Here is a 27,893-nt window from a genome sequence, read left to right as displayed (position 1 = left end):
TGGAACGCTCTGTCTGTTGAAATCAGGGCCCGGCAGGACCTACTATCTTTTCGCCGGGCCTGCAAGACAGAGTTGTTCCACAGGCATATGGCTGAGGCTGGGCCTCCACCGGCCTGTAAAAAAAGAGGCGTATAAACCTTAACCCTCCCTGTGAAGGCTGCCCACCATCCTGTTTTAAATGTGTTGTTTTTAATGAACATGAATTTTTAATTGTATTTTTAATATGTTGTTGTCTGCCCTGAGCCTGCTCGTGGGGAGGGTGGAATACAAATTTGAAACAAATAAAATAAATCGTCTTCTGACATGCTGCCTCCAGGTAACATTCTCTTCTCACAAATGTCCACTGTCCTCCTATTCCCTTCCTCCACTTTAGAATATTTTTAATGACCCACAGAGAGAGAGGGAGAGATACAAAGTAAATTGTGGCAAGATGTAGACTTGGAGTCACTTTGCCGAATCCCAGTGCAGAGCAGCTGAAGTAATTATACAAGAGTGCCTATGAGCATGTGCAGAATGCCTTTCATTACTGCCACACACGAATCCTTAAATTGTGAAAACAGAGAACATGGTTAATCCTAAAAGCAAATTTGGATTAGAGTTGTTGTCAACATTACTACTACTACCAATATAAAAGTAGTCATTGTTGTCATCATAATCATTTAATTATCAGAGGCCCGTAGACGCTGATTGGGGAAAGGGCTGAACAACAACGCAATTAATAAATATAACAATAACAGTAATATCACTCGGCTTAATTTTGTTGTATTTGTTCCGAAGTCGAATTCTACAAAGGAACTGGAGCGAGCACGGCCAGCGCCTGACAAACGGGCAGCGCGTAGGAGGCCTATCTCGAGGGTGAGGAAACGCCTCTCGCGTTCCGAAGAAGCATGTTCCGAAAGGCGACCCGTAGCGTCACGTGATCTCACCTGGGCTCAGGTGAGGGAGGGGCCCCGGACGCCGTTCACCTGGCTAGGCAGGTAATCCTAAGGCGGGGCTGGGGGGTTCCTCGTTCCCGGGCGAAGCGGTGAAGAGGCCCCCAGAGGGGTGGGGAAGGAGGCCGTCGCCTTCCGTCCGCTGTTTCCTCCATCGGGCTCGCCTTCTCCTGCCTCCCCCGGGGAAGGATTAGGCCTCGCCCAAGTGTTCATGGTGAAATCCCCCCCCCCCGTTTTGCGTGTGCCCATTCCACCCGGGCGGATTGCCGGACTTTGGGTCTTCTTTCACTTCCCTTACCTGGATGCGTCCACTCCTCAACTTTTGAGATCGGGGCCCTCAAAACAGAGGGGCTGCAACTGACTTTGCGGGGGGGCTTGGCAGCTGAAGCTGGGCCACTTCTGCTCCAAGATCCTCACCTAAAAAAGAACTGCAGGTAATTTGATTTTGTTGTGGGTTTTAAGGGAAGTGTCTCTTCCACCCCGTTTCTACACGTGTTTACTTAGAGGACGTGTTGATTTTCCTTTAGGCTTTGCTTCTGTGTATGTAGGTGTAGGATTGTTTGTGACCTTAGCGCAGCTCTTGGTAGAGATTTTGAAAGTTTATTCTAAGGTGCTTGCCTGCCCGAAAGTAGGCTTTAATCACCATCGCCTGTCCCTCCTTTTCTGTTTGGGTGAGAGGAAGAGCTACTGATTTCAGTAGTGTTTTCTCTTGAGTATGAATGCTGAAGATCGCAGCTTCAGTGCAGCGGTATCTTTAGAACTGAAAAATCAAGTCCAGCATCTGTTCTAAATGCAAGGCTACTTAAAACACCAGCTTGTGCCACCAATGAGATCTGCCCACTCCAAACATATGCACATACGTATACCCCACACCCCCGGACATGCAAATACTTTTCTCTACACTGGGGGAATAGCAACATATTTCAAGGCATGATGCCAAAGCTCAAAATCTGCGTGTCATTGCTTTCCTCAAATGAGAGACCACAGGGTAGCAGACAGTTCTTCCAGAATCCCAAGAAATACTCCAGAGTATGAGTTTGGATCTAGTTGAGTGTTTCCAAGAGAAGCATTTTGGCCCACAGAGCGTGACTTTCTGCCTCGCCCCTTCGTTTGGAGTGGGGCATTCGGAGCTGCAGTGGGAACAAGGAGGCAAGAAAGCTATACTCTGCAGGCAGAAATTCTCCATTGGATCCCTACCGTGCTCCAGTTCTTTGAAGATTTTCTAGAATACTATAGTTTCTATGCAGAAATGAAATTGTATCTTTTCGATCAATTAATGCAGAATAACTAATTAATAATGAATACTTGTGTGCAGTCAAGCTGCAACTGACTCATGGTGACCTGGGCCTAGGCCCATGGCGTTGACAAAGCAAGAGATGAGTCTTCCTCTGCAGAGCAACCCTGATCTTCCCTGGTGGTCTGCCATCCAAATATCATCTATGGCTGACCCGGTTTAGCTTTCCAGTGCTGGACTAGTCAGGGCTCTGAGGCCACCACAGAGTAACTACCAAAGTTTTTTTTCCCTTGTCATCATTACAGCTACGCTGTTCATAGGTTGGCACTGAAGAAGGAATCTGCTTATTACCATTCTGGGCCTTGTGTAAAATATGCTGGTTAAGGAGGAGGTGAAATTGTGGTGTAATAACACATTTAGCATAAATCTTTATGGGCATTGCTGGAACAGACACTTATGCATTCCTCTAGTTCAGTTCTGATTCTTTCATTGACAAAGTCAGGGTTGCCAAAATAAAGTAGCAGTGATGAATCTTTGCAAACAGTTGCTGTTGGTTGGTTGCTGGCTTCAGCTTAGGTTTACATTAAATATTGGAGCAGATTCATGTTGGCTGTAGGAGTGGTTGACTGGGCAGTACTGGGAATTACCTGCCCAGGTGTGGTGGGTGGGGGCTGGGAATCACCACCGGGGAATTTTTAAAATGTCAAATAGGAGGACTGGTTTGAGCCCAGTGACTTCAAAAGTATTTATAAAAAGGATCGAGATCTTGTTTGTTCAATTTTACTGGTCAGTCTCATTGCCTGATTTGGAGGTCAACTTCTGTGTGTGCAGCACGGTATGCTGGCTTTATTTATTTTGTTGACTTCATTTATAGCCTGCTTTTCTTGCTGAGACTCAAGGCGGATTAAACAGTGTGAGACAATGCAGTCCAATCACATGAGACATCCAACAAACAATGCAATAGAACGAGGATCGCAAAACTTAGAACAATGCAAATATATAATCATACTGTGCAAAAATCATACTGTGCATACATAATACATCATACTGTGCAAAACATGACATTGTAGAAGTAGAGAACAGAGCAGTAAGAGCAAGGTGAGACATACAATTAAAAATGGAGTAAACAACCATCATGTTCCTTTAGGGAAGCACATTCCATACTTCAGTTGTTTTCTGAAGGCCATCCAAATATGAGCCTAACGTTTTAAGCTGCTCTTTATTACCCTTGCAAAGCCCTAAATTCTCATAATGCCTTTGCATTCTTCTGGACTTCTGTGTCTAGATCTAGTAGTTGCTAGAAACTCTTGTGATGCAAGAGTTCTCTGCTGACTGCCTTTCTGCAGGAATATCTTATGAACTGCTTCTTCCAATCAGTTTTTTTTTTTGCATCAGTCTGTATAGGATTACATTTTTTTCCAATCTCTGTTAAATCCTTATTCACTTTGCAACACTCTTGTGTGGTTGGTAGGGATCCCAGGTCTCCCGTTGGGGGCAGGGTATCCCCCACTCCCACCTTTTGCCCCCAGCCACTACTCACCTGGCTGGCAGGGGGGCCTCCCAGGCGTGCTCCTGGAGTGGCATGATTATATCTCTTCCTGGGAGTGACATCATCCTACTGCCGCATGTTTCGCAGCAGGCTGATTTAGGCCCTAAATGGGCTTAATTGGGTCAGTTTGGGGCCCAAATTGGCCCTCTGTGAAGCACACGTGCTCTCCTGCCTGCATGATGACATCACTTCCCGGAAGTGATGTCATTGTGCAGACACAGGTAAGTGTGTGCACAAGGAGCAAAGATAAAGTGCCGCCCCCCCCCGCCCCCCACTAGGAGGGTAAGGGGACCTAGCAACCCTTGGTGACTTCCTGTTCAGGCATTTTACAATACAGATCTTGCCAGTCTATCAGAACAGCTACCTATTACAATATACAATTAAACAAATGTAATTTGAAAATCACAGGCAAGCAGTAAACACCAGTTGCAGGAAGTTTAAATAGTCAGCCAAATGCTAATCTGAATCCTTAGATGTTATTTGGGTAGCAACTTGGGACAAGTGGGTGGCCACTTGGGGCAAGGGTTTTTCTGTGGCATGCCATTTATTTTATTTATAGCCCACCCTCCCTGCAAGCGGGCTCAGGGTGGGTTACAGCAGTAAGTAAGATTCCAATAATTAAAACAATAAAATCACAATCTCCATATGTCAAGCTCAACAGCATAGATGGAATGTCTTATTATGAATTTATGGAATGTCTTCATCCTTATACATGCTTTATTTTACTTGTGTGGTGTCAATATTTCTGTCCCTCAAGAGTGTTCTATTCACCAGACATTTAATGGCTTGGTGCACAATTTTCTCTACTGTTCTTTTGCAGCTGTTTTAAAAAATTCTTGTCTTTAATTGCTGCCTGTATCCTTTGTTGTCCGGTGGCCGGGGGGGGGGCAGTCATCAGAAATATTTTCACAGATATTGCATTGGATGCTAATGGTTTTCCTCCTTCATCTCACTGAATTTCTTCCTTCACAGTAGTCCCTATCCCATGTGAATTCTGTCTAAACAGGCTTCACAGTCCCTGGCATTGCTTCTTCAGTGATCAAAAAGGGGCCTCTCCCTATTTCTTCTACCCATGCAACATCTGGGTTTTTTTTGGTAGTCTCTGGTAGTCTCCTTGAAGATAATAGTCAGGAAATGAGATATAAACACTTAAATAACATCCTAGAAGAACTTGGCAAATTGTTCATACTTCTCTTGGTAGGAAGTATCACAGAAGGTGTCACCTCTGATAAAGCCCTGCCTTAGCTCTCTGACACTGAAATGTAATACTGGAGATGGTGTTCCTGTTCCCAAATGGAACTGGTTTTCAAGCCTTGACTGCATATGTGAACCCAACTGGGGGGGTGGGGTTCATGATAGAGATACTGAGGCCTAGAGTGACACCACTCTGCAACCATAGAGAATTATGATCAAGAGTGCATTACTGGGAGTTCAGATTAAACGTTCCTCCAGTCTCTTTCAAAGCCTGAGGGCATGAGGGCAGAAAGTGGAACTGATACAGAGTGAAAGAAAGGCATTACCCCATTTATCATAACATTGATACTTGTCTGTTTTCCCCTCTTCTCCCACTCCCCACTTTCGTGTGCAGTGTAACAATATGTGAACCTTCAGCATAATTCCCCTGGAACTTCAAAGTTCTGTGGCTGCTTGCCCATCCGCTGAATAGCAAAAGCAGAAACTTTTGCTTTGAAAAAACGATGAATTATGGAACATGGAAAATATATTTGGAGTTGCTTGACTGGGGTTATTCATACAGGTTGTATATATAAGGTTTTCTTACAATGGAGTATGGACTGCCTCAGCACAGAATGTTTGAATATTTCATTTATACCCTGCCTTTCTCCACAATGGAGATCAAAAGTGACCTACAGCAATCTTCCTTTCTACCTTTTCTCCCCGTAACAATGTAGGTTATGCTGAGAGTTTGGGACCCAGGGTGGTCATCCCTCAGGCTTCCAGAGTGGGGATTTGAATCTCCCAGAGCCTAGTCGGACACTCTAACCACTGTACCACAGCGGTTCTCAGAGATGCTTCATTTGTATTATTCATACAAGTTGTGTATAAGGTTTCCTTGCAATGGAATTTGGACTATGTCAGTACAGAACATTTAAATATGTTGTTTATGCTAAGGAAGCACAACTCCAGTTTTACCAATGAAGGACAGAAGCGAACAGGGCGAGCTGTAAAACCCACAGAGACTGTGTGTGGTTAGGAGTGGGCCAGAACCAAGGTACCTCATCTCCCTACTGAAAGCTTGATGTACCTCATTGCCAAATGTTTTTGCTGTGGGTTGGCCCATAGGAGTTCTTCTTTCCTCATCTGTAGAGGCTTGTTGTTGAGCATCTTGACAGTAGGCTTTAACTTAGCAAAAAAAAAATGAATTGTGGTCTTGTAGCGCTTCAGCAATGAGCAAGTGTTCATTTGTACATGATCTTTCATGGCCTAGTAGAGCCAACTTTGTCAAATAGATGAGGCAATTCCTCAGTAGGCAAGGATGTAGGTAGGCTTGCCAGCCTCCAGGTGGTGGCTGGAGATCTCCCAGAATTACAACTGATCTCCAGCCAACAGAGATCAGTTCCCCTGGAGAAAATGTCTGCTTTGGAAAACGAAAAGAGAAACCCTTCAGGAAATAACCTCTAGAGGAACTAAAATGGGTGTGCTGTGAGGCGACCATCTTTGGCTGAAGCCTTTGTGCATCGTTAGAAGTAGCTACTGGCCTGGGAAGCTGGTAGGTATGATCCATGGGCTATCAGATACTGGGATGTTCCCTTGCAAAAAGCTGTGAACACTGGCAGCTTTTATTCTATAGTTTATGAAAGTTAAACTTGGGCTTGCAGGTACAATTGTGGGGTTTTCCCCTAACTTTTCACTGAGTCCCACTGAGAATTTCCTTGCTGCCTCTAGACATTAATGAGCATACCTTTTTTGTCTTGCAAAAGCAATGTTTGTTTGCTTTTTAATGAAGCTAGCAGGCTGTCTTTGGGGAAAATGCTCTTGGATTTACCTGTTAACTTAAGGAGAGGGTTTCCCTCAAAGGAGGCTTGGGACAGTAGGCAAGCAAGCAGGTTGGATGCTTTTAGGACTTGAATGCTACAAAAGAAGCCAGAATCTGGCTGAAATGCATTTAGATGGGATGTGCTGTAATCTTGCTGAACCAAAATATTATCTCCTCTGCTGTTTTCAAAGAACAGCCTGTTTTTGATTATTTAATGCCAGTGGGAGATGTGTGTAGATCAGGGATGGCTGGCTGGCAGTCCAAAACATTTTTGTGTGATAGCATGCCCCCCCCCGGCAATAGCAATGGCAATACTGAATTGTTTGTTGATTGAGGTGCAGAAAACCATTTTGTTGATGTACTTAGATTTATTTACGTTATGTATATCCTGCCTTTCTCCCTAATGGAAACCCAAAGCAGCTTACATTATTATCCTCTCCTCTGTTTTATCCTCACAACAGCCCTGTGGTGTTGGCTGGCGCAAGGTCACCCAGCAAGCTTCCATAGCAGAGAGGGGATCTGAACCAGGGTCCTAGTCTGACTCTCTAAGGCTGCCTCTAGGGGACGCATTGCATTTCTCAGTCCTGGCGGTTGCTGACCTCCTAGCATGAGTCCACACACTCATTACCTGTAACATTCTTGTTGTTAGCCGATGGAGACTTCTTGTGATAAATTGATAATCTGGGATGAGGTTTGGTTGTTTTGGTACAAGAGCAAGTGTAATGTTTCCTCCTGACAGCACATGCTTATTTTTGCTAGACAGTAGCTGTGTTAGTCTGCTGCAACCAAAATAACAAAAATTGGGCAGTGGTTGGGGTGCTATATTAAAATTGCAAGCACTCTTGCACTCTAAATGCTTCTGGTACGAGAGTAAAAATGACACACCCACACAGGAGGCTGTTCCCTTCTCTTTGTCCAGGTTGCTATTTTGAGGATTCCTCCTGAAAGGAAGGGGGCATGTCCAGAACAGTGGCTCATCCAGCAATGCCATTAGTGGCCTCTTTTGAGGACAGGAAAATCTGCTGACTCTCTCCATTAGGACCACATGATCGATTCACGACCAGTCATGCCGAGAGGCAGTAGACAGTAGCTTCAGTAGGTGGGAACTTTAAGTCTACAGGGTCCCCCTGAATTCATTAATGTATTTCTTCCTGACCACTGTCTGGGATTTGCTTATCGAATGGTTTGCAAGAACAGAGGTCTAGTTTCTAGACAAGCGGACAATGCAGAGCGTCACAGATTGGAGGAAAGTAGTTGGGGAAGGGTACTGCTGGGATTCAAGAATCCTTGACACAACCATATGGAATAGTAACCCCTGCGTATGCTGCCACATACTGACAGAGATGGTCTCCCGGTAAACTGCGATGTCTGTTATGCAGTCATTATTTTGGGACTTCTCAAGATGTATGTCCTTGGCCATAAGTTTGCAGTTAAGGGCAAAGCCTGGTGTTCAGAAGGCATGTTGGCACAGACATCCTTCCAGTAATCAAGTTTTCCTTTTGGATAACAGCTGAAATATTTGGGGCTCTTTAGTTAGGGCAGGAGATTATTGTGGAGAGGAAGGGGAAGGGAAACAACAGGCTTATAAAACGCTGCATGGCACTGAGCTAAGTAATTCTTCTACTCTATTCCCCCATAGTAGAAAAACCTGGAGTTTCCCAGCATTCCAAACCACTCAGTGTTCAGGACAAAGAACACCCACCACGTCTTGTAGCGGCAAATTCTATATTGTGTGACCAGCCACAAGCCAAATTAATTTGACAACTATTATGCATGAGAATTAGGAGGATGGAGGGTAAGGTTGCCAACTGTGGGTGGGGAAATTCCTGGAGATTGGGGGTGGAGTTTTGGAGATGGTGGAGTCTGGGAAGAGAACTCAGCAAGGATGTGATATAGGGTTGCCAAGTCCCCTGGGGATGAAAAGGGATGGGGAGGTTGTGGGGGTGAGGAGCGCGGAGGGCACTCAACTCACACATGCTCCAGAGTGTCACACCAGGAATGACATTCTGGCATGACACGGGGGTGCTCTGGAACGTGTGGGAGCGTGTTTCCCCTCCACACCTCATTCTTGCACCTTCCCCCCCCCCCAGTGACCAGGTGAGAGAGGGGGGCTGAGGCTGGGGATCCCCTACAGGGGCACTGGCAAGCCTGATGTGTTGCCAGAGAGTCCACCCTCCAAAGCTGCTGTTTTCTGCTTGGAAACTGATCCCCATAATTTGGAGATAGCTTGTAATTCCAGAGCAACACCAGGCCTGACCTGGAGGTTGGCACCTCTAGTGGGGAGCAAGGTGCCCTTTTCAACTCTTCCTTCCCCTCTCTGATTTATTGAGGGGCTCCTTGTTTGTGGTCAGGAGTGCCCTCTTTGCCAAGTTCATAACACAGCTACTCTTTTGTGAAATGATGTAAAGAAACTAGGTTAGCCTCTTACATGCCATTGAAGCTGATGGAATGCATATTTCTCCCCTTAAGAGCACAATTTCCTGAGAGTGATACAATGCCATGATCACACAAGATGAGATTCTGTTTTGGTGATCTGATCTCTGTTTGTATGTGTGCGCGCACACGCGCACACATTTAAATTATCAGGCAAGCAGGGGCCTGATTCTGATTGGGGCTGTGGTGGATAGGAGGGATAAGCCTTCCCCCACATGTCATTTTTCCAATCTGAAACTGGCCCAGGTTGCTGCTGTTTGCCCTGTTGTGGCGAGCATATCTGTACTCAACAGGCTCATAAGGCGGGCCATCATTTGCATCTCTGTCCTGTCGTTGGTGGGATCTTCCATTTCTGATACGGGAACTGAATGGCTGGTAGAAGGGGAAGGTTCTGCTTTGCTCTTGCTGTCCTCTGCTTTAAATGTAAATGGGGCAAATGCATGTTCTTTACCTACATATCTAATAACGTCCTGGAATTCCTTGCTTATATAGAGAAGGCTTGACCACTCCATTATTTTTCTTTTCTTTGCAAGGACAGGATCATCTGAAATGGATGTGGCAGACCCTTAGAACCTCAGTTCATCCCAAAGGAGGCAAGGCTAAAGGTAAATTATTTGAAAAAGAATATGCCTGGAAGCCAACGTAGTTTAGGTAATCCTAAAGAGAAAATTGTGCTCCCAGTACTACGTGCCCGCTGACATAGGTCTAGTTCTGCATTCCAAGCTGAGACTAACTGAAGCTTGGATAGGCAATTTTGCATGGATTGCCTTGACCAGCACCTTCAGTCGGCTGCGGCCCTGTAAAGTGTTCTGTTGCTGTATACCCATATCAGGGCTTTAGTCTCGTGCTACTATAGACGCTTATGAAAACACTCTAAATGAGGTGTTCTTAGCTGGTGTGCTGAAATTGCACAAGAATCTTTTGTCTGATGCCTTTTGAAAACAGACTTCAAACAGCTTTTTTCTAGCTTTTGAGTTTGAGGCCTAGCTTTGAAACTATTGGGGGGTGGTTTGGTTTTTTGGAGTTGCCTCTCTGCTTCTCCTGCCTATTGCATTAACCGAGTTGTGTCCCCCAACTCATGTTTTGCATTTCTACAGCTCTCCGGTCCTACAGCCAGTCCTCTGCTTGATTTTCACACCGTTCCCATAGTGCAGCAGAAAGAACATCAGGAGAGAGAGAACGTAGACTGTAGGGGAAATTGATAGAAGAAGAGGATTCTAGATGTTTGATCTTCCTTTTCTGGTGGAAATTGTCTGTTGGTCAAGTTTCCTGTTTCGTGTAAAGTCTTTCTTTTCAACAGGGGGTCTAAAGGGCGGCAAGTCATGCTTGGCAGAAGAACTGGGCATTCTCAAAACCAAAGCTACATCTACCAGCCCCCTCAAGATGCTGTGCCCCAGAGGATTGACTCTCCTACAGCAGGTGACATCAGTCTCGAAGTGTTCAGTGGCTCCACACCTGAGCTCAAGCAGAGCCGCAAGCCAACACGAGCGAGGCAAGCTTGCAAAGCCGATCCCAGAGACTCGAATGGGAGGGAAGGAGAAAATGCCAGCTTTATCTCCAGCGCTACAGAGACTTCCCAGCCCCGCTGTTGCCCTACCCTGTCTCGGGCCTGGAGCACTTACAGAACCGTCTTCTGCTATCTTGTGACTTGCGGGGGCTGCTTTAAGGACTGCCAGTCCAGCATCTCATACCCTTATAATGAGACTTTGACAGATGACGGGAAGACCCCAGAGTGCAATGGGCGTTCGCCCAACAGTCCTGCCAGTAGCTCCCCTGCCGAAAAGAATGGGAGCCAAACCAAAAAGAGCAGTGTGGGGAGCAGCTTCAGCTACCAAGATGTGAAACTGAAAGGGATCCCGGTCTTCCCCAACCAGAGCCCTGGCTCCTACCCAGACCCTGACTTATGTTACAAGGAGCCCCTGCCAGACAAGACTTCTTCCCATAACAGCATAGAGAAGCAGCCTCTGCCCAGCAGCCATCGAAGCTCGGAGGAGTACTACTCCTTTCATGAGTCAGATCTGGAGTTCAGCGAGCTCAGCTCCATGTCCAGCAGGGAGATCGACATCCTGATTTTCAAGAAACTGACAGAGCTGTTCAGTGTCCACCAGATCGATGAGCTGGCCAAATGCACTTCGGACACGGTCTTCCTGGAGAAAACCAACAAGATCTCGGACCTCATCAACAGTATCACTCAGGACTACAACTTGGACGAGCAGGATGCAGAGTGCAGGCTGGTCCGGGGGATCATACGCATCAGCACGCGCAAGAGCAGGGTTCGACCCCGTGTTTCTGTCCCCACCCTTCCAAGCCCGGAGGAGAACACCATCCGCTGCAATCTGCCTGACAGTGGCAATGAGACAATGGTGGCATCGGTGCTCACCAGTGAAGAAGGTATCTGTGGAGCATAAAGGGGCAGTCAGAATGAGTGGGAGGGAGGGAGGGATCACCTTTCCTCTGAAGGAGCCTGAAAGGTCTGGGGCTTGTTAGCTTACTTAAGGAGATTCATGGGAAAGGTTTATAGAATGAGTGGTACAGAGAGGGCTTGATCTGTCTTTGGTGATACAAAGACAGTGGATTGCCTGATTTTTTAAAAAACAAAAACTGTTCTGAACTTTTTATCAAATGAGATGAAAGAAAATAGTATGTATAGTGTATAACTTGACATCTTGTATTCGTTAGCCCAAGATGTGGTGGCTGCTAGCTCAGGTGGGTTTTTTGAAAGGATTAGGCCAATGAATGGGAGAGAGACCCATCAACAGGGACTGGGCATGACAGCAGAATAATGGTATATCTCTGAATGTTTGTTCCTGGGAACAAATAGCAAGGGAGTCTGTTGCCTTCAATCCCTTCCTTGTGGGCTACTTGGGAACATCTGGCCAGCTGCTGTTGGGAATAGAATCCTCCTAGAGGGACCATTGTTCCAGTCTAGCAGGGTTGTTCTTGTATTGTTATGAAATGGTAAAGTGGGATCCAACTGGGGTGTGTGTGTGTGTGTCCCACTCTGAACAATGTGTGGGAGGAGGAATGGGGGAGTTGTCTCTCTTCAAGAAAACTTTTATTTTCACAAGGCTGTCACATGCCTGCTTCTCTCATCTTGAGAAAGCACTTTGCAAGTACTTGAAAATAGGATTGCCTTGCTTCATCCAAATACTTGCAAGGTATGAACCACCATCTCTCAGCCCCACAAACACACTCCAAACCTTCACATATAAAGATAGTGCAGGCTATCTTACAGAGCTGTCTTAAGAATAACTAAAATATATATATTATGACATTTTGCAAATTGAAAAGCACTGCCTAAGTGCAGGAACTAAAATTCTGAAAACTGATCACACAAACTATTGCACATATTAGATATGCATTTGATTGGTTCAGTTGCATTCATGAGCAGGTTACTAGACACAGACTCCCTTTGGTATGGGAAGATGTGCTATCTGCTTCTCTCAAAGCCATGCTGAGCTTTGCCTTCTGTCCAAAATGAAAAATAGCACAGTGGTGAAAGTGGCACAGTGGGTGTGTCTGATAGCAGACTGGTGAAGCGGGGCAAGGCCAAGAGAATTCAGGACTGTGCTTTATTTATACCCCACCTTTCTTTGTGCCTCTAAGCAGCATACAAATCACAATTTAAAGCCACAAAAATATAACCCCTTCCATCCAAAGATATCTATAGTTTATAACCTGTTAAAAAGCCCTGGCAAATAAAATGGCCTTGGAGCTTGAAGTTGGTGCCCCACTCACCTCCTCAGGGAGACCATTTCACGAGGTAGGAGCTACAACCACAAGCTCTGGTCCATGCCAGATGTGCCTACTGGTAGGCTCTGGTCCATGCCAGATGTGCTAAAGGTAGTCGTCTGAAGACAATAGTTGGTACATAGAGGACGGTACTTTAGATATGCAAGTCCTGTGTTATGAAGGCCTGTAAAGGTCATAACTAGTACTGTGTGTACTAGCTGGTGTAGCTGTTTTATACAGAAGATTGACTGGCCCCTCACAATACTGTGCTACAGCATTCTGAACTAGCTGAAGCATCTGGGTTGTCTTCAAGGGCAGCCCGATGTAGAGCACATTACAGTGGTCCAGCCATGAGGTCAGCATGGTCAGATCAGCAAGTCTAAGGAAGGTGAGAGTTGGTGAACCAGATGCAGGTTTTAAAAAAGCATTCTTAGCCTCTATACCAATCTGCTTTCCCAATGGCAGCGTTGAGTCCATGATCACCCCCAAGCTCTTAAGCTGCTCTGCAAATACCAGCTCCTCTCCAAGTGGATCAGTCCTATTAAAAAATCCCACAACATCATTGCAGGAAAGCAAAAGGATTTTGCACAGTCAAGCCTCCTCTGCTCCTGAACTAGAGTTGCCAGCCTCCAAGTGGAGGCAGGAAATCTCCTGGAATTACAACTGATCTCCAGGCCACAAAGATAAATTCACCTGGAGAAAATGGCTGCTTTGGAGGGTTAGGGATGGAATTATATCTTGCTGAGGTTCTTCCCTTCCCCAGCCCCCACTTTCCCCAAGCTCCACCCCCAAAATCTCCAGGAATTTCCCAACTTGGAGCTGGCAACTCTATCCTGAACACTTTGACAGATGCAGGCTTCAAGCATCGTATAGCAACTTGGGAGGGTTTCCTGTTTTTTAAAAAGATACAGGGTTGAGTAATAGGCTTACAACCCTGTAGCACTCGCCTTCTTTCTCTCTTGGTGCAGTGCAATGACATCACTTCCTGGAGTGACATCATTGTGCAGGCCCTGGGAGCACTCCCATTTGGGGCTCAAATCAGCCCAGCACAAAGCGTGAGAGTGCTCCTGGGGCCTGCGCAATTACATTGCCGCGCCACACTGCAAGCGCACCTAGGAGACCTGTTCCCCTGCCTTTTCCTCTCACTGTCCAGCTAAATGGCAGTGGCAGGTAGAGGCTGGGACGGGGGGAATCCCCTTCCCCCACCAGGGGGCCTGGCCACCCAACAAAGATTCTAGTTTCAATCCCTAGTCTAACCAGTGGAGAAGATTTGGGTGGCAGGAGTGGGGACCTAAGGCTTTTGAAAACCATTGTCCTTAGGCATGGCCTATTCTGAGCTAGACAGACTAGTAGTCTGAGCAAGGATGTTAAGCCAAAAGATTTGGTGGCGATCTGATGCACTAGATTCTGCACCAAAAGACCATTCGTGCAGTAACTCTAGCGTTACTCTCTGACTCGCCTACACAAGCATGTGTTTGTAGCAAACTTCTTAGATTTTGGAGCCTTAGAGCTATAATGTATAAAGACTTTTTATGCAATGCCTTTTTTGTGAGTGTACATGTATGGAGATGCAGGGCAATTGTTCTAGTCTGCAAAATGCAAAGCTGGGGATGTGTAAGCGAAGGTGTGCGCGCGCACGCGCGCGCGCAAAGAACAAGAGAGGCATCAGTATAGCATGTTTGTTTCTAGAGAGTCAATGTTGGGGTTGGAGTGTTGAATTAGAATCTGGGAGAACTTGGCTCCAATCGTCACACCACCATGGACGCTCATTGGGCAACCTAAGCTTGTGACAGTGACCTCACCTATCTCAGCTGAGCCTACCTCACAGGATGTTGTGAGGCTAACGTAGGGAAAGGAGAGCCAAATGGGCCACCCTAGCCTCCTTGGAAGAAGTAGAGGCTAAAAATATGCCCGATAACAACTTAGTAGGGAAGCAGATATGGGCCCTAAAATCTGTAATAGGGCATCTGCGTGCAAACTGGTACCTCAATAAGGAGCTCTATCCCCCTGTATCAGCAGCACGTGACTGCTCCTGCCCCACTGAAAGTTTGATTTCCAAGAACCTCCTGCCTAGTAAGACAAAAAATTAAATGCCCCAGAGAATTAAATGTAGGCATACCCCAATAGTATCAAATTTAAAAACAAAATCAGTAAGAGGAGACAGTGATTCCCTCTCCCCCGTATGTTTAAAAATACGGGTAGGCAGCAAAGACTATGTTGTAAATGGGTTCATAAAATATAGCATATTTATCACATGGTTTTGAGTTACTAGTGAGTTTTATAAAAGGGTTTGTCATTGATAGTCACCATCCTGTTCTCTGAAGGCACATGGGGTAAGTGGGTAGTAGGGTTAGGTATTCAACTAGCAATCGTTTTCTGGTGCAGAATGTCTCAGAGGATCTGTGCCACCTGCAGAATTTAGTGATACTAACATGTCGGGCAAGATCTGGGGGGGGGGCACAGTTTGAAACCCTGCTTTGCCATGCCAGTTTGCCAGATGAGCCTGAGCCAGTCACTCTCAGCCTAACCTAACTCACAAAGGGGTTGTGAGGCTACAGCAGGGGAGGGGAGAATCATGTCTTTTTCCTGAACAACTTGGGGAAAGGGTAGGATAAAAATGTACTATACAAAATGAAGATTAACTAAAAAGCTGCGCAGAACAAATCTAAGACCTCTGGCCTTCGCTACAAGATTATACCTCTGTGAAAGCCAAGCAAACAGTCACTCTCAGAAGCCCATATTCTGCTGTAGGAGCCTAGCAAATTAGCTCTTGCAGCCAAAAATCAATAAGCAAATGATGCTTCCAAAGCAGGCCCTTTCGTCTTTCTCCCGGATTATGCTTTTTAAGGACAAAACTAGTGGCCAGTCTGGAGTTTGAATTCTGAAGAATAGGGAGGCTCATGGGGTGTTTTTCTCAGGTTCTTGTTTTTAAAAAGATAATAATATCCTCAGGCAATAAAATCTCATGATACAATAAATAAATGCCTTTATTTTAAAGCATTATGCCCCACCCCTTAAAGAAGTGCTTCTTAGGGCAGTATACAAACACAAATCCAGATAACAAAATCAAAAGTTAATAAGTAGAATAATGATATAATCCAGCAGTCAGGGAGCAAGCAGGGGATTAAAAAGAGGTTAACAAGAATGCCTAAAATAATTTTTGTTTATAGATGGTTAAGAGTTAAAGTTTTTACTGTTATGTTTATACCTTAAAACGAAAATTTTCAAAAGTTTTTTTTTAAAGAAAGCCTAAAATATAAACAAAGGAAGGGGTGTGAGTGTATGTTACATTTGAGAGATCAAGATCAGTTGTCAGGTAAAATCAGTGGGCCGTTAAAACCCTGCACAAATGCATACAAGGCAGGTGCAAGAACCAAATCCAGCCAAAATTAGTCTTTAAATTGCTTTGGCCTTTTTGCACATTCGTTAGTTTATTGCAAAGACGAAGGCACCAAAGATTGCACATGCTCAGAAGTATAAAGGTCTGAGAAACTTCTTATCCCCCAGCCCATGAAAGGGCAGAGAAAATACTGCTTTACAGCTAGCTGTTATTGGAAAATCTTGGCCACATCCAGGGGGAGGAGGGGATGTCTGCAGTGGCTCACTACATTCAATTAAAACATTAATTGCACATTAATGAATGTAGTTTAGAATTCCCCAGCAATCCTGCATGCGCATGCTGTGCCTTGTACCCTCCCAGCCAGTCATCCTGGAGTTTTTTTGAAGAAGCTGCCCCCTCCTCCCAGCCAGTTTAAAACCCTCCTGTAGACATGCTTGCTGCACACTTACCCACGTGCCTGGGTCAACTTCCTAGTGTGTTATGGCTGCCATCTGAATGCTAATAGCCATTTCTGCTAATAACACTTAGAGAAGCTGAGAGAATTTAACTTGTCCGATGAGGCTGAGCTGTGGGCGGGGGGGGGGGAGTCCAATTCACTCTGAACCCAATACAAGCTTAATGCCATTTGGAGGTGAGAAGTCATCACAAACTAGGGGAAAGCGTGTGGCCTGTGTTCACGATCTCTGCTTCTTTCATATATTCCTTCTCCCAGCACGGGAAGCTTAAGGGGTCCGTGGGTGCTCTCTTGCACCAGCGCCCTGCATGCACAACTATCTCCTTCCTTGGGGCAACTGGACAAGGAAAATGCTTGCTGCGTGCTTAGAGTAGCTCTATTAAGCACTGGGACCCAGTAACTGGACTGGAAAGACCAGGGAGCCTTGAGCTAAAATCCCCAACTTGGCCACTATCTTGCTGCCCAAGTTGCTATCACTCAGCCTCTGTTTTCCATCTCTGCAAAATGGGAATAATACTCACTTATTTACCAGGGGAGTTGTGGAAATCAATGAGGAGAGAGTGAATTCCATGGCTGGTGGGAAAACTATACCTCTGAAATGTATGGTTTATTTACGTTATTTGTACCCCACCTTTCTCCCCAGTGGGTACCCACACTGGCTTACATAATTCTCATCTCCATTTTATTTTCACAACAGCCCTGTGAGGTAGGTTAGACTGAGAGTGTGACTGGCCCATGGTCACCCAGTGAGCTTCCATGACAGAGCAGGGATTTGAACCTGGTTCTCCCAGATCCTAGTCTTACACTGGTGCAAGTTAGAGCTGTATTATTAGTCTCTGTCTTAAATCTTGTTGAAGTTTAATGCCCACAGTGTGTGACGTCTCTGCCTCCCCTTTCCCACAGCTGTCAAAATGCCTTCTGAAATGCTTCTCCTTGGTGACAGGGGACCCCAATGAGCAGCTGGTAGGACGATTGGGAGGGGGGGAGTTTTGCTGAAAATGGGGGAAACTGCCTCTCCCCATGTGGGCACAGATCTACTTGATGGGATCCAGCAAATCATATTTGTCCTTGTGATAACCTTTTGAGGTAGGTTAATTTGACAGGCTCAGGGTCATTTGGTGAACTTCACAGCAGTGCGGGGATTTGAATCTGGGTCTTCCACACCCTGGTCTGATACTCTAACCACTATACTCCATTGGCCTAAGGGTCTGGGTACCTCAGAGTTGGTATAGATTTCACCGGTTACCAACAGGATAATTTGGCTGGGCCACCAAGAGTGTGTCAAACACAATGTACAGAAGGTAATGTGAATAGTGGCCCCAAATATAGGACTATACATCCCTTCATTCTTTTTTTTTGTCTACATTCCAGTTGTGTCTGTTCAGATTTCTCAAGAAACCACGGCAGATATGAAAGCCAGGGTCATGAGGCGCGAGATGTACAGTGCAACAGGTAAACCACAAAATGAACCTTTCTTTCCTTTTAGAAATGGAAGTGTCTGCTAAAACCCTGACTGTCCCCTTATGCCCCCTTCCCCCCGAAAAGTTCTGAATGCACCTCTAAGATGCAGAGGTTACTCCCCGAGGGGCCGTGTGGCCTTTCTGTTGACAATCACTTTTTAATTAGACTAATTGTAAGTATTTCATCACAAGTAGGCTGAATGAATGTCTGTACTGTTCATATTTATCATGGTTTTGTATTGGAACAATGAAACGGGCCATGCCTAGTGGCTTCACAGAGCAAGACTTCCCCACTTCTTCTCCTGCAATCGGTGACTGGGAAATTCAGTAAATAGGATAGGAGGAATTAGAAAACAAGCAAAAATCCACTACAGATCTGGGGGAAATTGCTAGAAGCATAATGATTTCTTACAGCACTCTGAACCACTTCCTTACAGCACAGCCCTTATTACCGGTGTGAAAAAGTCATCCTGGATAGTTTTGTTCAGCTTAGGTTTGCGGAAAGCCAGGAGTAGCCGCTTTCTTGACCTCTTCAGGGATGACCTGAAACTTATTCAAGGGGGGAGGGTCATCCTGAGGATCTGCAGTGGGATGGGGGAGAATCAGCAGAAATCACCATCTGCTCTACCACAAGCGGGAAAGGCATCTTATCGGCAAGATGGCACAGTTGAATAACAATAACAACATTCGATTTATATACCGCCCTTCAGGACAACTTAATGCCGCGCTCAGAGTGGTTTACAAAGTGTGTTATTATTCCCCACAACAATTGCTCAGTGAGGTGGGTGGGGCTGAGAGAGCTCTGAGAGAGCTGTGACTGACCCAAGGACACCTAGCTGGCTTCAAGCGAAGGAGTGGGGAATCAAGTCCAGTTCTCCAGATTAGAGTCCTGCCTCTCTTAACCACTACATCAAACTGCAGGCCAGTGTGATCAGGCAAGGCTAACCAGGATCCAGGGGTCAAACGGCTCTTTGATTCTAAGGCTCTTTACTTTCTTAGCCATACCTAGTGTCCTATGCACCCTTTGCTGAAATTGAATAAAAAGTTCTCCACCAACAAAAGGCATAAAGTCTTTGGCCTCCAGGATCAGAAGTCAACCTTCTCCTGTCTTAGTGTTCTGGCCCTTGAGCACATCACCTTTTGGAATGTTGAATCGCGCTGGGCACTTTTTTCTTTCTGGTAATGCAGTCTGGCCCTTAAGAGCTGGGTTTTTTTTAATCCTTTGCTATTGATGGTGAAGGACTAGCCGGGGATTGGAGGGGTAGAGAACAGTCCCAGGCAGGCTTATTCATTTTTACACAGTTGACTCGTTGAGTTATTGTGTGTCTGCCCAAGGTTTCTAGCTAGGGAAGTTGCCAAAGTGTGTAACATACAGAGGGTTTCATGATATATTTTTTTCCTGCTAGCCACAGAGAAAGACAAAGAACTAAGCAAGGTACTGAAGCCCTGACACTAACCCCCCTCCTCTGCTGCTTTCTGAGATCTCACTAGGCATTGCCTGTGCACTTCTGAGCTTTGTTTGCGCAACCTTAAGGTCTAGAAATCTGCTCTTGGCTTTTTTTGTGGAAGCTTGACATTCTCAGGATGCTGAATTCTGGGCATAAAACATCTGTTTCTCCACCAGCAGGATATGCACCCAGAGGCTCTAAAAGAGGGCAGGGCTGTGTCTACAGATCTTGACATGCAACAGGGGGTCTCGCTCCATCACCTGAATAGAGACTCTCTGGTTTCAGTGCCTCTTATATTACGAAGGCAGGCTCTAGTCCTCATGGTTGCAGACTTTGGAGAGGGATACACTGCTTGTATAATAAAGAGCTACCCCAGACCTTGTACACCTTTTGACAGTTAATTTTTCCTTCCCTCTCTTAGGGCCTTGAAAAGATGCCGTGGTTCTCCTCCCTTATTTGGGGTTTTTCCATCTGACCCTCGGTTTTAGAGCTCAAGGGACTATCACAGGCTCTGTTGTTGGCCTGTCTTAACCAGGCTTAACTACTACTGACTATAACTATTTTTAAGAGCCTCTAGTTTAGCTTGTAGTGGAGCTTCATTCTCTTAGCTTGATGCAAGAATGGCTGGGTGCAGTTCTTGGCTCTTACATGGGATCTCAGATGAGTTATAAACAGGGCTGTGAGCCTTTCACACCTTCACAATTGCACTGAAAGAGCACTGGAGGTTTTTTAAAATTTAAAATGAGTTTATTGCCATTATGGCTCCGGATACAACAGTGTGGTCAAATTTTAAGAAGGTGGAGTAGGAGCTTCTGCCCTTGAGGCTTTAGAGCATGTAGGAAGGGCCCAGGCTCAATCCCAGCACCTCCCAGTTAAGGGTAACAGGTGGTGAGGTGCCCAAGACCTTGGAAAGAGGCTTCCAGTTGGAAGAAACAGGACAGAGCTAAGTAGTAGCACCTTAAAAGATCAACAAGATTTGCCAAAGGGAGCTTTGACCCCCCTATACCCTGGAAATTTTGTTGGTCTTTAAAGTGTTACTAGACTTGAATCTTGCTCATTTACTGCAGATGAGCATGGCTATCCACCTGAAATCGGCCACTGGTTGGACTTGGTAAAAGCGCCTTTGTATGATCATGCAAGACCAAGGAATTCAGACAAATGAGATACACGCACTAAAAAAAAAAAAGATTCAATTTTCAAAGCTGTCTGTTTGCACAGAATTTGAGTTCTCTTTGGTGCAATTCATGTAAGCCCTGGTTATAGTCTAGTGGTCCAGCTTGGCTTAGAGTACAGACTTTTCCAGGCTTTTGTTCTGGGTCCTGTGCGCATGCCATTCACCATCTGTCTTCTCTGTTTCTCTCTCCAGGGTCTCCGCTGAGTAGAGGGTCTTCTTTCCAGGACACGGAGACTGACTCTTCAGGGGCTCCACTGCTTAAGTTTATTGCTGGGAGAATGGACCTTGGGAGCACCCACACTGCAGGGCCTAGCGCCTTGCCTGCCGCAAGCTCTCGCTTTTGTAAATGACGTGTATGATGCCACTGTATTTTGTTGACATTTGATCTTAAGAGAGTCTTACATGCAGGTGGTGGAGTTGTACCCTCGAAACAAGATGACAGGAAGAGGATACTGGCAGTTGGCTGTGCCTTCTAAGGAATGCCTTCTAAGGAACTTGCCTTCAGTTGACCAGCTGGTGCCTTGTTGATTGTTTCCTGGACCTCTTTTCTGCTCTTCCATATTGCAGCGATGGGGTTTTTTGCACATGTCTAATTGTTCTAAAGGTGGATGCCTTTTAAGATCTACAGACTCCTGCTGTGGGACACCCATGCAGCTTGTGTTGGCCGGCTTGTGGTGGGTTGGCAACTGATGACTTGCATCCACAGCTGTGATCTCTTGGGACACTGTACTTGCCAAGGATGCCTTATCTATGTGTTGGATAGACTACATCTAGAGACCCAGGAGCAGCAAGTTGGATTTAAGCCACATCTAAGCTTTGGCTTCTTTCCATGAAGCTGCTAACTGAAGGAACCCAACCAGTTGGGTTTGGCTGCAGGTAAATTGGCCACAGTTTCTCTTCGTTGGGACCCCCCAGCTCATTTGTAGAGCTACAATTTCCAGGATTCTTTGGCTAGGAGCCATGAAGCTTAAGCTAGCTGGAAAGTGTAAAAAAGTTTAACACAGGTGTGCCAGAGAAGCTCCTGAATTATGGAGACCACATACACCTCTTTCTAAAGCTGTGCCTTCAGCATGTCTCAGAACCTTATTGCTTCTGTTTTAAGGGCCAAATCAGGTGAGATGCTGGTGAAATCATGTATAGAGCTTCCAAGCATTTCTTGTTCCTTTAATATGTGTTGTGTGTGGGTAGCCTGGTTTGGACTGGGACTGGGGGCAATGAAGGGGTTAAGGCTATTTTCCCCATGTCAGTTTCATTTCCTGAATCAGCCCCTGGAGGTTCTGATACTGGTTTGCCCCACTGGAGCAAATGGCAGCACTGCAGGACTGTCTCAGGTTGAGAAACTGTGGCAGATGGGTTTAAACCCCTCCCCGCACCATGCCATGATCTTGATCCCACCGAGGGTCCTTCATGCCTGCTAATTTTAAAGTTTGGGAGCTGTACACAACCACCAGTGTTTTTTTCTTATTTTATTCTACGTGGTAAAGAGTTGAGATAAAAATTCAGTGCTTTGTCAAAATTACTCATCTTGATTGCAATCACAAAACTAAAAATTTTTGCTACGACGCAGAAGAGCTCTGTATGGAGCTGTCTACCAATAAATTTGATTCATCACAACACTGCTTGAAAGTTAGAGTTGTCCAGAATAAAATGTGTCTACCATGCATGACAGAGACCATACCGCAGCCCTCGCAGGTGATCCCTTTCTGCCCTCCTTTTGACTAGCTATAAGCCGTATTCCTTAAGTTAGCTCTGCTGGAGGGGGGGCGGTTCTTCAGCAGTGCAGTTCTACATACTGTGTAAGGAGAGAGCCTAAAATAACTATCACATGCAGAAACGTACCTATACACACCCCATTGACTCTCAGCCTACTCTCTCTACTTGGTCCCTATGAGAACGTAAATAACCTCGTGGAGGAGTCTGGTTGGAAGCTCCCATACCACCTTTTATTTTAAGCAAAAGACTGGTTTAGTTGATTTGAAAGAAAAGACAAAGGATGCATTGCAAATAGGGAGGTTAAGTTTTTAAAGAGGTTACACTGAAATAAAGTATTTTAACAGAAAACCAGTAACATCTTAAAGGCTAGCAACACTTATTCCAGCATCAGAACGGAAAATGGTCTGGCAAAATTTTTGTAGTTAATAGACATACGAAAAGGGAATTTGAGAGGTGGATTGCTAAAAGCATCAAGATGAACAATAAAAGATGTCTTTAAATATATCCAGAGCTGGAACCTGGCCAGAGATGAAGTAGAGCCTTTTTGGATGACCAAGGAATAAAACCACTGCTAAAGGAATATGGGGAAATAGCAGAAAAGATAAATGAATTTTTTGGATCTGTGTTCATTGTGGGAAGTGTAGGGCAGGTACCCAGGCCACAGCAACTATTTTCAAGAAGGGAGTCTGAAGAACTGAGTCAAACAGAGGTGAAGTTCAAGATGTAGTAGTGGTATTAAAAAGCAGTAAGTCTCCAGATCCTGACAGCACACACCCAAGAGTTTTCAAATGTGATGTTTTTGATTATCTAACTTGTATATGTAATTTATCGCTAAAATCAGTCACTGTGCCAGAAGACTAGAGACTAGCAGCAAATGTTAAACCAATTTTTAAAAAAGGGTCCAGGGGGCGCAGAAGAACCAGGAAATTACAGGCTACTTAGCCTAACATTTATCCCAGGCAATTTAGTTGAAACTGTAATCAAAGAGAATTATTAGGCACATAGAGGAACAAAGCCTGCTGAAGGAAAGTCAGCATGGCTTTTGCAAAGGGAAGTCCTGCCTCACCATTCTTTTGGAGTTCTCTGAGAAAGTGAACAATCATGTAGATAACAGTGACCTGGTAGACATTATATACTTGAATTTTCAAAAGCCATTTGACAAGGTACTTCTCCAAAGAGTCCTGGGTAGGCTTAGCAGTCATGGGGATAAGAAGATGGGTCCTGTTATAGGTTAAAAATTGGTTAAACACCTGGAAGGAAAGAGTAGGCATAAATGGATAGTTCCTGCAATGGAGAAAAGTAAGCAGTGAGATCCCACAAGAATCAGTATTGAGGCTGATATTATTTAATTTGTTCATATATGATCTGGAACTGAGGGAGAGTAGTGTAGTGGGCAAGTTTGCAGATGACATCAAATCATTCAGCATGATGGAAACCAAGACCAACTATGAGCTCCAGGAGGGTTTCCACAAATTTAGTGAGTAGGAAACAATATGGCAAATGAAATTTAATGTAGGCAAGTGTAAGGTGATGCACATTGGAACAAAAAAAAACCAGCTTCATGCAATGGGATCTGGGCTTGCTAAGACTGAAGGAAAGAGGCCTTGGGGTCATAGTGGATAGCCCAATAGATGTGTCAATCTAGTGTGCCACAACAGTGAAAAAGGCAAACTCTATGCTGAGGATTATTACAAAAGAGGTTGAAAATAAAATGGCCAGTATTATAATGCCCCTATGTAAATCTGTGGTACAGCTGCATTTGGAACACTGTATGAAGTTCTGGTTATCATAGCTCAAAAAGGACAATGCAGAGCTGGGAAAAGTACAGAAGAGGGCAACCAAGATGAATAGAGATTGGAGCACCTTTACTGTGAGAAAAGGCCGAAGAGTTTGGGACATTTCAGTTTACAAAAGAGATGACTAAGAGGGAAATATGATAGAGGTTTATAAAATTATGCGCAAGGTAGAGAGCGAGAGGACAGAGAATGTTTTTCTCTGTCTCCCAAGTTCTAAAACTCAAGGAAATTCGGTGAAACTGATGGTCAGTAGATTTAGGATAGGCAAAAGGAAATTCTTTATTCAACAAGTGACTAAAATGTGGAATTTGCTCCTTGAGGATGTAGCGATGGTCATCGGCGTAGACAGATTGAAAAGGAGATTAGACAGATTAATGGAAAGTAGGCCTATCAGTGGCAGTTGTCCTTGTTGTTATTACAGTGTCCTCTCTGCCTTCTTTCTGGAAGAACATCATACAGATTAAGTCTCCTGCATGGGAAGGGGCATTCCTGTTTGCTGTGTGACACTTTAGGGGCCAGAGGGGAAAATGCTAAGATCTGAGACTTCAGGGCAGATTGAGCAATCTCAAACAGCTATTGGAAGCTATTGCAAGTGAATAGAATGGGTTGGCTAGAATCCTGAGTGCCTTCCATTTGTAGACCATCTCCTTTGGGTTGTGTTCCCTATTAAGAATCACTTCTGTGGATGCTGCTATAGAGGTTGGTGCATCACACACCGGTCAACCCCAGCACTAAATTCACTTGAACTCATGGGCAACAGTTTTGTGATAGTACAGAATTTAATATCTTGCTTCTATAAGTTGCTCATGACCACATACTTGTCTCCTGGCAGGCATACAAGGGGAGACATTGGCAATGAAAACACTGGCTGCAATCCAGAGCTTCATTGATAGATATAACTCCACCTCCTATTGCAGGGGATATAAGAAGAAAAAGATGCATATTCTTTTTCTTCCTCTTTGTCTCATGTGTATTCCAAACCAAAAGACCAGCACAGGCTTTTGAAGCCTTACAGGGTAGGATCCCTACAAGAGGGGGTGTGTCTGTGCACAATTCCCATTGCTCAGCCAAGTTTCATTCATACGACTGACAATCTTCGGCATTCTCTTATCCTCTGTTTCTGACCTGATCACTGCTAGTATTCAATATCCCCCCCCCTTTTAAATTTGCACTCAGCTGTAAATATGACGAAAGTCTTATTTGGAACTGGGTGGTAAATGATCTGTCCATTGAAATCTAGTCTTGTGGGCATCTTTTTCTTGCTTTACTAAAAGGAGCTATTTGGAAATGTGGGGAGACGGAGGAATGCTTACTGAACCCTGGGATTCCTATTGTGGCTTGACAAGCAGACACTTTTCAGATTGTGCATTTTTGGGGGTGGAAAATGTGACTTGGAACCTAAAGGATTATAATAACAGGCAAAGAGGGGTAAAGATTCTGTCTTTGTAAATACAGACTGTTTACTGTTCTAAAGTTTGCTTCTGGTTCCACTTTGAAATTAAAAAAATAAGTATTTTATGTGTGTTTCTTAAATATAAAAAGCCATTGGCTCCCAGTCTTTTCAAGTATGAAGACCCTCTTTTAACATCAAAAATTCCACAGCCCCTCGCCCATGATAGCACTTGTAGTATTATTATGTTTGAGAAAATACAGAATGACAAAAAGATCAGAATTGTGATGCTTAGTATGCAAATGGATTTGCAGGCCCCTTGCAATAACTCCAGGGTCCCCCCGGAGTTGGGAGCCGCTGCCCTAGGCCCAGTGAGCCTGTTGTGCAGCACTTTTGGGAGCAGACATGCAAACGTCTGCGGTGAACTAAGTTTGTTTTCAGGATATGCTGGTTCTGCAGAGTGCTGGTGGTGGTGCTGGTCATTGCCAGAAAGCTATTTGGGCCCAGTGCAAAATTGGTGGGAGGGCACTGAAGGGCAACTGGGCCATCTTTCATGTATAAATTACCTTCCTGGAGAAGCAAATGAGCATGGCTTTGATGCTCCTTGTTGGCAAGTTTGAAAAGTGCGAACAAGTTAGGTCTATGGCTCAGTGCTAGAGCTTCTGCTTTGCATTCAGAAGGTCCCAGGTTCAACCCCCTGGCATGGTATAAAGCAGATTCATGTGTTCAAGTGAGTTGTATTCTGCACCTTTTGGGTAATCGGTGGAGGGACCCTTGCTGGGCTCTGCACCTTAGTCAGTGCCGCACCATGCTGCCCCTTAAGGCTGATCCTAAAGCCCAGAGCAATGCTTGAAGAGCAAAATGGGACTTCCTTTGCAGTTAAGAGGTGTGCCTGGAAAGGACTGTCTGTTATCTCAAAGCAGCCGCTAGAAAGTATTGGCTGTTTGGCTCATCTGTGCTCAGTTCAACACTGAGTTAGTTCACCTGGGAAAAACAGAATGGAGTGCCTGACCACTCATGGGTCTGTGCAAATAAAGAAACAGACAGGAAACAGGACAAGAGATGTTCAACATGTTCTCAAGAGGGAAAGCTGTGGTTCAATCCGGGGATGTCCCAAGATGGGTTGGATCTTGGGTAGTGTTTCACAAAAGGGATTGCTTCAGGCAAGAAGGAAGAGCTCAAAGGTAAAAATTCACTGGACTTGAAGGACCAGTTTCCTCCTTTCTCATGTTTCTGGAGGGAAGAAAAAAAACTTGTTGGGGGAGAGAAAAGGGAACTTTTCCTAATAGAAATACAAGTAGCAGAATAATCCCTTTATCAGGTATGTGTACCCTCAAGTCCCAACCAACTTATAGCAACCACATCAAAGGGTATTCAAGGCAAGAGAGGACCAGAGGTGGTTTGCCATTGCCTAACTCTGCAGAGCAACCCCAGTCTTCCCTAGTGATCTCTCATCCAACTAGTGTTGCCAAACTCCAGTGGGTGTCTAGATCTCCCAGAATTACGACAGATCTTGAGCCAACAAAGAGCACTTCCCATAGAGAAAATGCCTGCTTTGGAGGATGGACTCTACGGTATTATACCCAACTCTCCCCTTCCCAGACTCTGCCACCTCCAGACTCCACCTCCAACCTCTTTTCGGGGAGGGAGGCATATTACATCACTGCCCACCCTCTTAACTCAGGGATTGGTAGATGCTTCTGGGGTCCAAGTGACTATACGCGCCATTCATTATATGTTTTGGAAAAAAGATCAGAAAGGCAGACAGTAAGGTATTACACCTCCAGTGAACTTCCTTCCCAAACTCCAAGTCGGCCAGTATGAGTGATGGCACATACCAAGTTCGAACACTGGTTCTGATTCAAATGCATTGTGATATGTCATGGAGATTAGGCACCCTTCGGGCTGCCAACTCCAGATTGGGCAATGCCCAGAGATTTGGGGGTGGAGCCTGGGGAGGATGGGGTTTGGGAAAAGGAGGGACCTCGGTGGCCAACAAGTCCACCCTCCATAGTAGCCATTTTCTCCAGAGAACTGATCTCAGTCACATGGAGATCAGTTATAATTCCAGGTCCCACCCTGAGGTTGGCAATCCTAGACATCCTACAGTGTCCTTGTAAAGGCTCCTGAGCAACTCCCAACCTTGATGGGAGTCACTTGATGGCCTTCCCGCAGTTTGGGTTCAGGTTGTAAAGAGTTTATTGGAAGCAGACTGGAAACCGGCTTGGGCTCTTTTTCGATAC

At 45.2% G+C, this 27,893-nt stretch overlaps 1 protein-coding gene across 3 annotated transcripts; it reads left to right on the top strand.

Moving 5' to 3' along the window:
• The first annotated feature begins 915 nt into the window (after window positions 1-915).
• Window positions 916-25,778, top strand: KDF1 (keratinocyte differentiation factor 1). Of its 3 annotated transcripts, none has more exons than XM_054999746.1 (5): window positions 916-977; window positions 9,677-9,748; window positions 10,444-11,534; window positions 18,041-18,121; window positions 20,944-25,778. In XM_054999746.1, exons 3-5 carry the CDS (start codon window positions 10,466-10,468, stop codon window positions 21,099-21,101), a joined length of 1,308 nt encoding a protein of 435 aa, XP_054855721.1. In that variant the 5' UTR covers window positions 916-977; window positions 9,677-9,748; window positions 10,444-10,465; the 3' UTR covers window positions 21,102-25,778. The 3 variants fall into 3 exon arrangements, with proteins under 3 accessions (XP_054855721.1, XP_054855722.1, XP_054855720.1); XM_054999747.1 differs by lacking the exon at window positions 916-977 and adding an exon at window positions 1,022-1,366 and having other exon boundaries at window positions 9,682-9,748; XM_054999745.1 differs by lacking the exon at window positions 916-977 and adding an exon at window positions 1,022-1,366.
• The last annotated feature ends 2,115 nt before the right edge of the window (window positions 25,779-27,893 follow it).

This window comes from Eublepharis macularius, chromosome 15, assembly GCF_028583425.1.
Source record: "Eublepharis macularius isolate TG4126 chromosome 15, MPM_Emac_v1.0, whole genome shotgun sequence".
Taxonomy (NCBI): Eukaryota; Metazoa; Chordata; class Lepidosauria; order Squamata; family Eublepharidae; genus Eublepharis; species Eublepharis macularius.
The sequence above is the reverse complement of the archived record's forward strand: the minus strand, read 5'-3'. Positions and strand labels throughout refer to the sequence as shown.

Coding starts and splice junctions, on each gene's coding strand:
- KDF1 (XM_054999746.1), top strand. CDS start 10,466: ATGCTTGGCAGAAGAACTGGGCATTCTCAAAACCAAAGCTACATCTAC. Junction 11,535..18,040: donor GGTGCTCACCAGTGAAGAAG/GTATCTGTGGAG, acceptor TCTACATTCCAG/TTGTGTCTGTTCAGATTTCT. Junction 18,122..20,943: donor CGAGATGTACAGTGCAACAG/GTAAACCACAAA, acceptor TTCTCTCTCCAG/GGTCTCCGCTGAGTAGAGGG.